Source organism: Nyctereutes procyonoides, unplaced genomic scaffold (genome assembly GCF_905146905.1).
Source record: "Nyctereutes procyonoides isolate TBG_1078 unplaced genomic scaffold, NYPRO_anot_genome, whole genome shotgun sequence".
Lineage (NCBI taxonomy): Eukaryota > Metazoa > Chordata > Mammalia > Carnivora > Canidae > Nyctereutes > Nyctereutes procyonoides.
In genome coordinates, this window is record NW_026575030.1 from 24,949,286 (window position 1) to 24,964,035 (window position 14,750).

At 35.4% G+C, this 14,750-nt stretch overlaps 1 protein-coding gene across 2 annotated transcripts in view; it reads right to left on the reverse strand.

Moving 5' to 3' along the window:
* Positions 1 to 1,560: 1,560 nt before the first annotated feature.
* STXBP5L (syntaxin binding protein 5L) overlaps positions 1,561 to 14,750 on the reverse strand; it is a 336,858-nt gene continuing 323,668 nt past the window's right edge. For both annotated transcript variants that reach the window (XM_055316232.1, XM_055316231.1), the window contains 5 exons: positions 12,397 to 12,757; positions 6,780 to 6,945; positions 4,241 to 4,352; positions 2,204 to 2,424; positions 1,561 to 1,646 (listed from right to left, as the gene is read on the reverse strand). In XM_055316232.1, coding sequence (XP_055172207.1) covers positions 1,605 to 1,646; positions 2,204 to 2,424; positions 4,241 to 4,352; positions 6,780 to 6,945; positions 12,397 to 12,757 — 902 coding nt within the window. In that variant the 3' untranslated portion in view covers positions 1,561 to 1,604. The remainder of the gene's footprint in view (positions 1,647 to 2,203; positions 2,425 to 4,240; positions 4,353 to 6,779; positions 6,946 to 12,396; positions 12,758 to 14,750) is intronic.

The window sequence follows — 14,750 nt, forward strand, 5'->3', positions numbered from 1 at the left end:
AACACAAATTCAGGTCTAGTTAGACCTGGAATAATAAAAATTAAATAAGCCAAAACCATTAATTTTTTTAAAAAGATTCTTTTTGAATGAATGACATTTACAGGATGAGTCCTAGAACCTGCACATTTTCATTTTCTATGACTTCTGGCTTCCAGGATCATGCTAAATAGTGATAGCAAGTGTTTTTATTTATCTTTTTTGCCTCTAGTAGTTCGCTGTTATGTGATAGATAACTTTTATCATGTCAAGGATATTCCATATTTCATTTTTAAAAGAGTTTTTAATAAGGAATACATGTTCAGTATCTACTGACATAATTTGTGGCTTGTATCATTTAGACTAATGAGTGACAAAATTATTGATTTTGTGTCACTAAACTCTCTCTGTATTTCTGTGGTCCATAATGGTGACTAAGGCCAAGATAGCAAAAATACCAGCACATTTTATAAAGATTTTCAATAATAAGTATTGAACCAAATGTATTTATTAATGAAAGCCCTTGTTAATGGGAAATGTAATAAATCAGAATCCCTTTCCCAAAACATTAACTGAGGTTTTACCGAATCATACTCAAGAGAATGGCCAGTTTGGTCTGTGAGTGTCAGGCTGCAGGAGCACCTTGGTTGATGATGCCACTGGGCTGGAACAGTAATATACTGTGTAGTTGGCAGACAAGGATACAAATGAAGCATTAAAAATAGATCACTTTAGAAACAGAAACCAGAGTGTGTGAACTCAGTTCTCAAAGCTAACTGCACTGTTCCTGTAGTCTAGTTTCCCCAAACTTATTGTCAACTCCCCTGCAGAGCACAAGCCAGGCTGAAAAAATGCTTTGAGGTGTCACAATCCTGTAGTTTATGATTAAAAACAGCCACTTATTCTGAAGGTGACAGAAATGGAAATAACTGTGTTAGGAACGCCTTACTATCCTGGCAATACTTGATTATGACTGATATAACTGTGATGATGTAAAAGATTATGGAGTGACACACATTAATCAGACTCTTGCCATACGAATTCAATAATGTCCTAGGATAATGAAAGTTACAGATGAGAAGAAAACTCTAGTTTTGTTTTCCTTTTCAGTTGGGTGTGGCAAATGTACTTGAAATACACTGATATCTTCTAATGCAGATTTTTTAAATTGTCAGGTGTGGCCCAATTTATAAAAATAGTTTGCCATAAATCTTTTTTTCTTCTGTCACAACATGCTTTTTTTCTTTTCCTCTTAAGATGTTAATTTATCATGCAAAGATTTTTTTTTTCATTAAGTGCATTAATGCTTTTGTTTGTACAGGATTTTTTCAAATCAGGACTCCCCGTAGTTCCTAAATGTAAATCCTTAGCAATTGACATGCCAAGATGATAGCTCCATTCCACGTTGGAAAAAGGCAAATTCAGCCATGTCGGGATTTTAACCAGTGTTCCAGCCTTTGGGTAGTGGAGTGTCTCTAATAAATTTCCCTTATGATAACTTCAGATGGACTGTAATGGAACATTTTGTAGAAGAAACTGGCTTCTAGCAAGTTGAATAGTGATGCTGGGAATAAATTTGGTTTCCCTGAATAATGGTTTCTCAAAGCAGTCACAGCTTCTTTAGAAGTTTAGAATTGGTACCATTTCTTATCCTTATATTTCAACATTAACTGCAAAGAAAAAATAGTCATGATAAAATGTTTTTAAAAATCTTTAAAAGTACTGATCAAAGCAAGCTCATATTGAGCTAATCATGCATATCTAAACCTCAAAATTTATAAAACTTATTTTTGAAATAAAGGGCATATGAAAATATTTTTTTTAAATAAGCTGTAAAGACTCAGCTGATTTTTGATGATTGAAGCAAAAAGTAGTATGTGGATTCCAGCTTCTAGTGCCCCTCATGCCTTTGTTGGGGAGGCATGGGAGGATCATGTAAAGTCCCTAAGCACCTTTTTAGTAACAGATGCATAATATAGACCCAATGTATCAGAACCAATGAATAATTTTCTTTTCAATTATCTCCTACAGTAAAGGAGTATTAACATAGTATTTAAAAACATTTTTCTCCCCAATACTGGGGGAATTATAATACTTATAATGAGAGCCAGGTTACCTTGGCTCTCTCACACAGGATTACTTACGGTGGTATCTATGGGCTTTCTTGTGCAGAACCCCAATGTTTAAAGTAATTACTGTATGAAGATGCCTAGATTAAGCAGTTTACCTCATGTGCATGTTTGGAAAATGCTTCCGCACTGGTCATCATGCCTGCAGTTTTCTCCTCCAGCTCTCCTAGCCTCTGTCCTCTCTCATCAAGTGCGATCCGAGCACGAGTCAGCTCTCCCATCACCCCTCCAGCAGCACCTTTCATCCCTCCTATACCACCTGGTCCGGGAATGTGCTGTGCAAGGCTGCGAGAGGCTCTTCCCGCTGAAGCTTCCCCAACTAGGGATTCAAGCCATAGCAATTGAAGACATATTGTCAGTAACTCAAATAATTATGAACAAGTTTATCACCAAAGTTCTAACCATAAATTCTATTGTCATGATTCTCATCAAGAGAGAGACATTTGGTCCTATCCTAGGTATGTATTTGGAGATGTTAGCTTTTACCTATGAAGAATGTCTATGAAAGAGTCTGAGACTGTGAGGTGACCATATCGTTATTGCATGTCTTCATGTGTATGTGTGTGGGTTCCGTGCAACATGGCATCATTGGATTTCTTGACTTTGTTGAATTGGGATGTTCACAGGATATGTCATCTCATATTTAACCCAAATTAGGGTCTATTCCAATATTAGGCCTGTTCATCTGTTTAAATTTCTGCCTGAGTCTTCATTCTTACCATCTCTCTTCATCTTGCTGTCACCCTTTGGAAGGCCCCAGTTGTTACTGTTTTAAGATGTGTGTGTACGGGCAGTGAATTCTACAGGACAGGATATATGCATGGGGGGTGTTAGTATATATGTGTTGAAATTATGTTACTTTATAAAGGAATAAAAATTTTCCTAGCATTTACAAAGTTCAGTTTAATTTTAATAAATTTTGGGGGATTTTTTAAATAATAAATTTATTTTTTATTGGTGTTCAATTTGCCAACATACAGAATAACACCCAGTGCTCACCCCATCAAATGCCCCCCTCAGTGCCTGCCACCCAGCCACCCCCACCCCCGTCCTCCTCCCCCTCCACCACCCCTAGTTCATTTCCCAGAGTTAGGAGTCTTCCATGTTCTGTCTCTTGGGGATGTTTTTATTGAGACAGCTATCTTGGTAGAAATTTAGTGAGCATTCTTGAAGATAATGCTAGGAATGGAATCAAAATGTATTTTTTTTAAATGAGCCTTTTTGAGATATAATTCACACTTTATATACATAGCATATACAATTCAGTGGGGTTTTAGTGTGCTGACAGAGTTGTGCACCTATCACCACTGTTGTATCTTAACACATTTTCATTACTCCAAAAAGAAACTCTGCCCATTGGCAGTCACTCCCCCACCCCTCCTTGCCCCAGGGCTTAGCAACCACAAATTTCTTTTCTGTTTATGGATCTACCTCTCCTGGACATTTCATATAAATGGGATCCTACAATATGTGGCCCTTTTTGTCTTCTTTCTTTGACATAGTGTGAAGTCTTGAAGTTTCATCCCTGCTGTAGCATATATCAAACCTCATTTGTGTTTATGGCTGAATAATATTCCATCATATAGAGGCACCTAGATCTTTTGCTTGGTTAAAAGTTCAAGAGAAAAAGAGTTTTGATCTGCAAGACCAAATAGGGCTGAGATATTCTGGGAAATACATTCTTCATTCTGAAAATGTTCCCTTGTATCTTTCTACTCCTTTCCGATTACTCATCAGAGTTTCACTGGAAGAATTTTAAAGTAATTTATTCTGTAGCATTGATAAACCTTGTGTTCTGAATAAAGAATCTGTTTCCCAGTAGTGGTTAAAGGCAAGCAGATTAATAAACATTTTTCCCCCAGAATTTAGTAATTGAATATCCTCACCCTGCCTTGCAGGTATGATCTACTTGCAAATGATGTATTATTTGTATGAGTCACATGTACTGTTCTTGTTAAGCTATTTCCTAATATAAAGTAACCAATTTTATTTATATTTAGTAAAAAATATAATTTCCATGGTATAGAAGTAAAAAAGTCTAATCTAGAATTTGAGACCACATACTACATTAAGTTACACACACGCACAGAAACGTTTTCTATTTTGTGGTACAGTTTCATAATCAGTTTACTCACAAAGCTCTTCTCTGTCAAATGTTTGTCCACTTCCGCCAAACAGTCCCTTGAGAAAGCCTCTGTTTTGAGCTTCTGGTGTCTCTATGGGAATAAACAAATCTCCTAGCATGTCCTGTATCAAATTCAAACAAAAAAGCATTAGAGTAACTAAAATTAAAGTGATAGAAAAAAGAGAACACTGTAGCATGTTAAAGCACATAATGAAAAAGATTTTCCTGACAATTTTTGCTTTGTTCCCAGTTTTCTTTCTGGCATATTTTTCTCCACATCCTTTCCTTTCCTTCTCCTTAACTGACGTCAGAAAATTTTCATTTTTCTGCCCTATTCTCCCCTTTACAGTTAGAAAACATGAGAAACTAATATACTTACCTTAGGATTACTTTCCACATGACTCTGGATTTAGGATCCTTTTTCAATTCCATAGCCTCTTTCCTGTCCTAACCCTTTCCTGAACCAAGCACAGACTACCCTATAAAGAAGGAAGCCTTTGGTAGTATGTGAAGGACATTTGGATTTATGTTAATATGATGTACAAAGCTAGGAAATAGCTCAAGACAAAGGAGTCAAAATAAGCCGCTACTGCATAGTGAGATACAATTGTTTTTAAATACTTGACGTGCTTTAGAATGACTGAAAAATACCTTGTTAGAAATACAGTTGCTTAGGCTTCATTCCACACATACTGAATCAGAATCTACATAGATGTGCTCTGGTTACCTATACTTGTTATGTGCTCTCTAGGTCTTTCAGAAGCAGACCAAAATTTGAGAACCACTAGTGTGGAGGAAGGAACTTCAACCAAGTCAGGAGATCTGTGACCTAATATCAGTTTGTCTGACCTGCAACCTGACTTTCTCCATCCTCTTCCTCCTCTTTGGAAATGGCAGTGCCCATTCCAATTTCCTTCCTTTCCCCACATTGCTACAGCTAATAACTGTAGCAATCCAACTGACTACACTTTATAGCTACAGAATCTGCTAAATTTTCTCCATTCTCACTGCTGGCTGCCTTATTTTAAGCCACTGTTATTTTTGGCCTTAATTGTTTAAAAAAAAAAAAAGACTCCTAATTGTTCTCCTTCATTCCTCAAAACCATATGCAACCAGAATATTAGTTTTCATATACAAATTTGCTAAACCTTTTTAATAACTTCCTGTTGCCCTTGGAATAAAATGCCAGATTCCTTAGGCACTTACAAGGTATTCTAAGATTTGCTCTGGAATAATTCTCCAGCACTATCCCTCCCCTCTTTTCACTAACTGCACTTTATTGGCAGGTTCTTGAACCCCCAGGATTTTGCCAGGAATATCATTTTCTTTTCCATTCCCAGCCATCCCTTCCTATGGACAATTCCTACTCACCCCTTACGACCCTTTTCTTCTACTCTTCCTGCTATTCTGTCAACCCAGGGGCCTCTCTTCAATGTCTCCCCAGTGCTGACACAGCCACACATAGGTGTTCTTCTCCACAGAGTGCTGTGCTTGTCTGTTTACTTAGCTCCCTCCAATACTAGTGGGTAGGGACTATAATCTTGTCTTATCACTGTATTCTTATAGCCTAGCCAAGTACAAGGTATATGGTAACAATTCAGTAAGTATTCGTTGAATAATGGTAAGAACATTATTATTTATTTTTAAGATATACTATGTTCCAGGCACCGTGCTCAATGTTCTCACTTAATTCTCACACCAGTGCTCCGAGACAGAGCATACAGGTGGGTTAAATAAAATGCCCAAAGTTATACAGATGGGCAAAATACAACTGAAACAGTTCAGAGCTTATGCTCTCAAACTTTGTATTAAAACGAGTGGGTTTTAGTTTTCTTTTTTGTAAAATAAGGGGGTTGAACCAATTAAACCTCTCAAATGCTTTTATATTGATTCTGTTTCAAGGTTCTGCTGACTACCATGGTAAAAGATAAATGCCCAATTCAAACCCACAGGATATGTATTTCTTTTGTATGGCTCATGAGCTCCCTGAATTGTTTACAAAATTCTTGTGTATACATGCATATTCCACACCTTGGACAAAGAGAATTTATAATTCTTTCTTTCTTCTTTCTTTCTTTCTTTCTTTCTTTCTTTCTTTCTTTCTTTCTTTCTTCTTTCTTTCTTTCTTTCTTTCTTTCTTTCTTTCTTTCTCCTTCCTTCCTTCCTTCCTTCCTTCCTTCCTTCCTTCCTTCCTTCCTTCCTTCCTTCCTTCCTTCTTTTTTTAGAGAGTTTATAATCTTACAGCAGCTTCTCCATAGGCAAAAAAAACAAAGAATAAAATGAACAAACAAAAATCAAAAAATCAACCATTAATATGTATGAGCTGCACATTCTCCCTCTTACTTCCCCTTTTTCCTTCTTATTTTTTTCTGTGTTTACCTAGACCACACTAAACTTGACAGGGTCACAATGATGAACATATATTCAAAACATATCCTAGGGAAGGCATATTTATTGCATGGCCCAGGAATATTTTAGCTTTTAGATATCTCTCTCATTCTCTTTTTACAACCATGTCCAATGTTTATTCATAAATGTGCCTGACCTACCTGTAGATTATCACACATCTCTTGGCTGTATGTTAACCGTTGAATTTCAGTAGGAGAGACGAGATATAATGCCTGGCCTTCATTGGTAAAACAAAATGTCCGTGCTATCCTCATGTCTGTCAGTGGCAAATAATTAACATCCAACATTGGGCGAAGACTAGGTAAGCTGAATGGAAAAAAGCAAATCCACATTTCATATTCAAGTTGTTAGAAGCTTTAATTTCTCTGTGTAAAGTGAGCATATTCTTACATGAAAAGTTATTTTTATACCACTATTTTGTGGTTATTTCTTTTTATTCTCTTGAAGTCTCAGTGGTCAAAACAAAACAAAAACAACAACAACAAAAAAAACCCTTAGACTTTCACATAAAATCATATATACACAAAAAATCATGGGCCCAGTCCTTTATCTTAATTCACACAGATACTTAGCAGATATCCTTGAAGATTGGATAAAAAGCAGTGGCCAGCAGTTTCAGGATATTTTTTTGCAGCATTTCCCAGGTTCCTACAATATGGTTATAGTGTTTGGTTATGGCAGAAACACCACAGCTAGAAAGTGTCTGACTGCAGACTTGGGTCTACTGTCTCCTTTTAAGGCAGAACTCCCAAGTCTGAGGAGGTTATGCACTGATGGAGATGTAGAATGGATTCAGCTCACTGTGCCTGGCAATGGATTAGGCTTTGCTCCCCATTCCTCCAACATTCTCTATACACAGGATGTGAAAATTACCTATGACTTAAATCACCTGCACTGAAGGTATGATTAATAAATAAACATGGTTAAGGTTATAAGGGAATGAGAATAAGTTATAGGTAATAGATCAGGATTTGCTAGCCTAATGAATACCACTCATCTCAAGTGTCTTTCCAAATGGCTATAGTCTTATCCTAATGATGTAGCCCATGATTTTGCTTAAATATTCATCAGGGGATCCCTGGGTGGCGCAGCGGTTTGGCGCCTGCCTTTGGCCCAGGGCGCTATCCTGGAGACCCGGGATCGAATCCCACATCGGGCTCCTGGTGCATGGAGCCTGCTTCTCCCTCTGCCTATGTCTCTGCCTCTCTCTCTCTCTCTCTCTCTCTCTGTGACTATCATAAATAAATAAAAATTAAAAAAATATTTAAAAAAATAAATATTCATCAGGATGTCCCTTTGGATACTGCCATGAGCTGGTTTTGCAAACTACTGAGGAAAATAAGTCTCACTGCTTTTATTTTTTTTTTGTCTCATTGCTTTTAAATCACACCTCTAATGCCAAAAGGAGGAACATAGGCTTGTCATTAAATCTCAAGCTTTGAAATCATTCAACTGATTCTGATGTGCATAATGATTTTAAATTATCCCAGATAATAAAACCAGCAACTTGACAAAAGAATACTTATTTCTCTTATGAAAGTTTATAATTACAAGATAAGCTCTAGTACTTTTTCATATAAAATGGGGCCTGAAATCTGCACAATTGGAATAAGTTTTCTATGAGGTTCTAGCACTATGCTGTCCAATATGGTAGCCATTAGCCACTTATGGTTATTGAGCGGTTGAAATGTGGTTTGCATGAACTGGTGTTCTGTAAGGGTAAATTACATACTGGATTTCAAAGATTTATATGTTACAGCATTTCAAGTAATTAAGGTCTTTAGGATATGATTCCAAAACAAACCCAGTTAAACAGACTTCCGTGACAGATTCAGTCAAATTAATGGGTAGAAAACAAACAAACAAACAAACAAACAAATTAATGGATGGTAGTGGGGGAAGGTATTCCAATGGACTTTTCTGATAAGCTACATTGTTTATGTAGCATAATAAAAGTACGCCAAGAAAACAAAAATGGTGTAATTACTTTAGATAGGAAAAGGAAGAGTTATTCAATTGTTAATGACTAGGAATCAAGTGTTCTTAAAGCTGAAAGCTCTTTTTTTTGTTTGTTTGTTTTCCCCCTGTGGAGGGACACTTTATAAGGAAATAGTGTCACGTAACTAACAGTGGTTCTCACTAAAAATGGCTTTCACAACCCAGTTTGAGAACTCATTTATAGATAAGCCTCTTCTATCTCTTTCTACTATTTTCTAGATCTGGGTACATTGGCAGATAAGCAATCATTAGCTACCTGCCAACTATCAGAAACCTAGCTCTTGAGAAGAATCGACTTAGTATAATTAATTTCTGATAGGATCTGGAAAGATCCAGAAAATCCTTAGTTCAGGAGAATGACCACCTGGCAATGCCACTTTGAAGTATTCAGTTCTTCATGCCACATATTATTTCCTAGCCTCACCCAATATTACTAGAATCATTCCAAAATAACTTCCTTTCAAATATTTTTGAGATCCTCAGGAACACATGAAGATTTTCCACTAGGACATAATATTAAAGTAGCCATTATTATCTAAAGCAGCTTTTGCAAAGAACAGAGGAAGATCAGAGATAGCATCTTAATTCTCCTATTGCTGTAACTCCTGTTGTTTTTTAAAATTCTATCATTCTTCATTTCTCAAGAAATTTACCTCATAAATGCAGATGGTAGCACATATTTATTTAGATGGAACTTAATTTTCAGATAACCCAATATCATTTGAGAAAACAAGATACAAAAAATTTGCAAAAACGGTAAATAATCACTATCAAACTAAAAATCTCAATTGTGACAACAGTTTAATGTCTTTTAATTAAAAGGAAAAAACTAGAGTGACTAAATGAGAGCTTAGGGGAGCTAAGGTGTGGTACACATTTTTTCCCCCCTCGAATCTAAGGCATTCTAGAAGTCAAGTCATCATTTTCAAGCAAGACTGGAATGATTTTCATGACAAATACCAAAAAACAATTTGAGAAAGAGAAACCAGATAAGAAGAGAAAGAACCACAAATATTTATGAGAATGAGCAGACAATAAATGATTGTTTTTATTTTTTCAAACCTTTCTCTAACTACTTTTTCTTGGCTTACAAATCTACTCATGTCTCCCCTACTAAAGAAAATAAATATAACAGTAAAAACACTCTTGAAAATCTAGTTTTGCTACTGAACTACTTCCCTGTCTTGCATCTTTCTTTACCACAAAATTTCCTGAAAGAATAATCTCTATAGAAGGGGTTGGCAAACTTTTTTGTTTGTTTGTTTTTGTTTTTTTCTTTGGCAAACTTTTATTAAAGCACCAGATAGTAAATATTATATAGGCTTTGTAGGTCATAGCGTCTGCTACAATTAATCCACTCTGCCCTGCCATGCAAAAGCAGCTAGACATTATGTAAACAAACGAGTGTGGCTGTGTTCCAAAAAAACTTTATTTATGGAAACTGAAAGTTGAATTTCATATAATTTTCACATATTATGAAATATTCTCTGATTTTTTTCAACATCTTAAAATGTAAAATCTATTCTTAGCTCTCAGCCTGCACAGTATTAGATTAGGTGGAGGGCAGGAAAGACATGGTCTGTGGATGATAGTTTGTCAACTCCTGATCTATACTACTGCCTCTACTCCATTGAAAATTTAGTTTTTGCCTCCACCATGCTCTCAAGATTTGCTTTCTCAAGGATCAGTAATATCCTGTTAGTTGCCAGGCATATTGCTTTTTTCTTCTACTCAAATTCTTTGGCCTCTCTGCTATATCTGACTACCTCTTGACCATTGTCTTGGTGGTCTTCTATCTTTTATTTGGATTTCTTCTATCCTTTCATGAGTTATTCTTGTCCTTTTCCTATCTCTCTGATGACTTCTCAATACCTTCTGCTGGATTTTTTTTTCTACATAAATATAGAGATATCCTCAAGTTTTTGTTCCCAGATAAGACTATTTCTCCTTTCTATACTATCTTCTTTGATGATCTCATGCAATGCTTCTTTCACTAATGCATTTATTACATAGACGATTTTCAGAGTGAGATCTTCCATATTTTTCTAGGAGTCCAGACCTTAAATTGTTTGCCAAATTTCTTTGGGAATGGCTTAAAAGCACTTGAAATTTCAAGCACTCATTCTCAAACTTCTCATTATCAGCTTTTCCAAATTCCCATGACTTTCCTATCTGCTAATGACATCATTATTATCCAAATTCGTTAAATTATTTTAACCTTTAAATTCTCTTCTAATCTTCAGATTTAATGACCTCTACTGTCTTTCACAATCAGTTTTACATTCAGCAAGTTTCCCTCAATTATGCCTCACATCTGTTTCAACTTTGCTTTCTAGATAGCTAACACTTAGTTCAGAAAACCATTTCAAGCTCTCCTTCCATGTGTATTTCCTAATGGATAAATGGAGCAGGTTAGCTACTAACTGATTATCATCAAACTCACTAGCCTGCCATCAAAGGTCCTCAATAAGTTATGCCATCCACCTCTTCAGTTTACTTTCCTCCCAACATCTCCTTTTTTTATAACATATACCAACTATGTCATGACTTTGAATTCTGAGGACTTAGTTTGTGTCTAGAAAATTCGACCCTATATTTCCTCTATTGGAATATATATAATTACTTGTGTATCTGTCTTATCTCTCCTAATTTAATAGTAAGCTTTTTAAGAACCACGACTACATTTTTACTAATTTTATAACAGGACTAGTATAATGCTTAACTGTAACAGTGATTTTTGGAACCGGGTGAAGTATTAAAATGAATGACAGTGACTTCTACATAGATTATGTTTATTAAGTGTTTGTTGAACTCATAAAATAATTAGGTAATTAATTTTGTGTCTCATGAATTTTAATTTACTAACAGTATAATGAAATCTCTCACCTGATACCTTATTATAAGGTTGTCAAAGGTCATGAACCTCCAGTTACAAGATTATTAAATTCTGGGGTTCTAATGTACAGCATGGTGACTTATAGTTAACCATATTGTCTTGTATCCTTGAAGTTGCTAGAAGAGTAGATCTTAAAAGTTCTCACCACACACACAAAAGTGGTAACTGAGGTTAGATATGTTAACTACCATTATTGTGGTAGTAACTTCACAATATATACCTATATCAAATAATCATGTTTTATATCTTAAACTTACACAATGTTATATTTCAATTGTAGTTATGACTTTTAATATACTGTTCAGTGCTAGTCTTACTCTTTCCTAGACTTTCAACCTCAGGCAAATTTGAGCTTTAATTTATTAACATATGTAAAATGGAGGATGCAAATAATACTTGGTTTTCCTATGTCCTACAGAAACCTTAAGGACCAAATTAAACTCTGTATGTAAAGTTCTTGTGTGGACTATAAGACATAGAAAAAGTAAGTTCATTTCTTTTCCTTAGAGTTTACTCATTTTTATTTTTTATGCCTACCATAGAATCTGGGGGTAACATGTTCAATAAATGTTTGTGAATTAATGTGTTAATGACAAGAAAAATCACTTGTTCCTTAGATTCCTTGAAATCAATTAAAATATATTTTTCATTCACAATGTAAAGCATTTTTAGCAAAAGCAAAAAATAAAAAAGGTATAAACCACATAATCTCCTCAAATCAGCAAACAATAAAACATTCACAAAACATAATGAAGCAATGATCTTAGGTTGCTTCTTGATTGCACATTACACATATACTTTTCAGAATTGTACCTTGGTCACACTGTTGTGATTACCAGATAATTTATAAAGAAGGCAAGTACCTCATTATCATGATATGCCCATTGGCACAAAAGCATGCCAAGCAGGCACTGTTACACATGACCACCACATCTGCTTGCAGTATAAAAGATGTCTCGGTGATGTTATGAACATAAAGACAAGTCTGAGAAGGCAGTGAGAAGACTTTGGCTTGTTTTTCTGAGCAGATTATTGTATACTGATGATCTCCTATTTCTTGGGATGGAGAGGGGCAGTTCATGACCAGTTTCCTTCTCCAAGATTTTTCATTTTCATCTATGTTGTTTGGATCCCTCCAAACTTCATATGGCGGTTGCATTAATCCGCCATTTCGGTCCATACAGGAGAATGCTAGCACAGCTCCTTTCAGTGAGAGGAATGTACCTATAAAAACAATTTCATATCACTGGCATGTGAAATTCTTTCTAAAACAGTTGTTATTCATTTATGGGCAATAAATGTTTTATAATAATAGTTTATATCTATAGTATCATAATATTGCAGTAATATATATACATAAATCAGTAGATTTGCGAGTTCATCACTTGCAACAATTTGGCATCATAGAATGTTAGGTCTAAAAGGGGCCTAAGATATCAACTTGTCAAATCCTTTCATTTTATTAATAAAAAAATGGAGACCCAGAAAAATGATGAGACTTGGGCCATGTCACATGACAAGTTAGTGATTGAGCCTGGATTAGAACTCATGTTTCCTAATTTCTAAGCCAGTATTCTTTTACCATACATATATTCCTCCCTTTAACATCCCTTTTTAAAAAACACATTTTAGAAAATTTACAATTTCCATTTATTGAAATAAGTTCAACTGAAAAAAATCATGCCATCTGATTCCATTTTCTTATTTCTTAGGCTCATTTACTAGAAAATGGTTTTTTCTTCTTCTGAAATTGAACATCTAGAATAAATTTCATGAAATTTTAACATATAGAGTTCATGCTAGCAATTTTGATTCTATTAAAAAATTCTTTGGCTCTTAAGCAGGCTTATGCATCTTTATATGGAAAAGAAGTTTTTACTCACCTGGATTCTCCAAGTTTGAATATTCATGCCCGATTATTACCTATAGGTATTTTTACCAGTCCCAGAGGACAGGATACTACAAAGCTTAGGAGGTAACTTGAGATAGATTGACCGTTGGACATTACCAAACTTTCCCCTAAGTAATGCCCAAGTAGCCTTTCCTTTCCTTTGTCCTCTAACATCTGGTAGAGAGAGTAAGGGAATTAACCCAGGCTGATATGCCTCAAGAGTATACATATAGCAGACACTTGAAAAAGAAAATATGATAAATAAAAATACATTCCACTTAGAAAGTACTCTATTTAAATTACTTAAGATGTATCAAATTTAAAATAAATGTTTAGATGATTTAACATCCCAGTTGTATTTTAAAATCCACTCCCAAACTAAGAAGCCTATAAATGTCTTAGAAAGGTAAGTGAAGAAGGTAGGAGAGCAGAGTTTAGCCCCTTCAGTCTGAGAGTTGAGGAATAAAAGAACAGCTATCGCATGATGGAAAAAAAATAAAGACAAAAGCATTAGAATTTTACTTGGTATGAGGAAGGTTTTGAGAATAGAGTGATGTAATTCAATTTGCACTTAACAGGATCACTCTTCCTGCTGGCCATATCCTAAAGGGCATCAAGATTGGACAAAGGGAGAACAGTTAATAGGTTAGTACAATAAATCAAGGCAAGAAATGGATAGAGGTTTCCTCCAATCAGGTGGTAACAAAGGAAGTAGTAAAAAATTATCAGAATCTGAGGATAATATAAAGGTCAAACCAACAGAATTTGCTAATAAACTGGACTTAGAGTGTGAAAGAAACATAGTGTTCCAGGATGATTCTAATGTATGTGACCTGAGAAACTGGAAGGATGGAACTGCCATTAACAGATATGGGAAAGAATACGAGGAAAAAGAAAGGAATACCAGGAACTCAGTTTGGGACATGTTAAGTTTGAGATGCTTATTAGACATCTAAGTGGATTTTTTTCTTATTTTTTTTTAAATGATTAAGAGAGAGAGAGGCAGGCAGAGGGAGAAGCAGAATCCATGCAGGGAGCCCGATGTGGAACTCGATCCCGGGTCTCCAGGATCACGCCCTGGGCTGAAGGCAGCACTAAACTGCTCGAGCCACCTGGGCTGCCCTCTAAATGGATTTTAAGTAACTCTATAGCTATGTCAGAAATTTCAAGATGGTTCCAGACTATAAATACAAATATATGACCCATCAGATTATCAATGGCATTTAAAGTCATGAGGCTGGTTGATTTCATTTTGTCCTTGAATATAAATAGAAAATAAAAAAGGTTTGAGTCAGTTTGGGGGCATTCTGATGTTTTAAGCCCAGT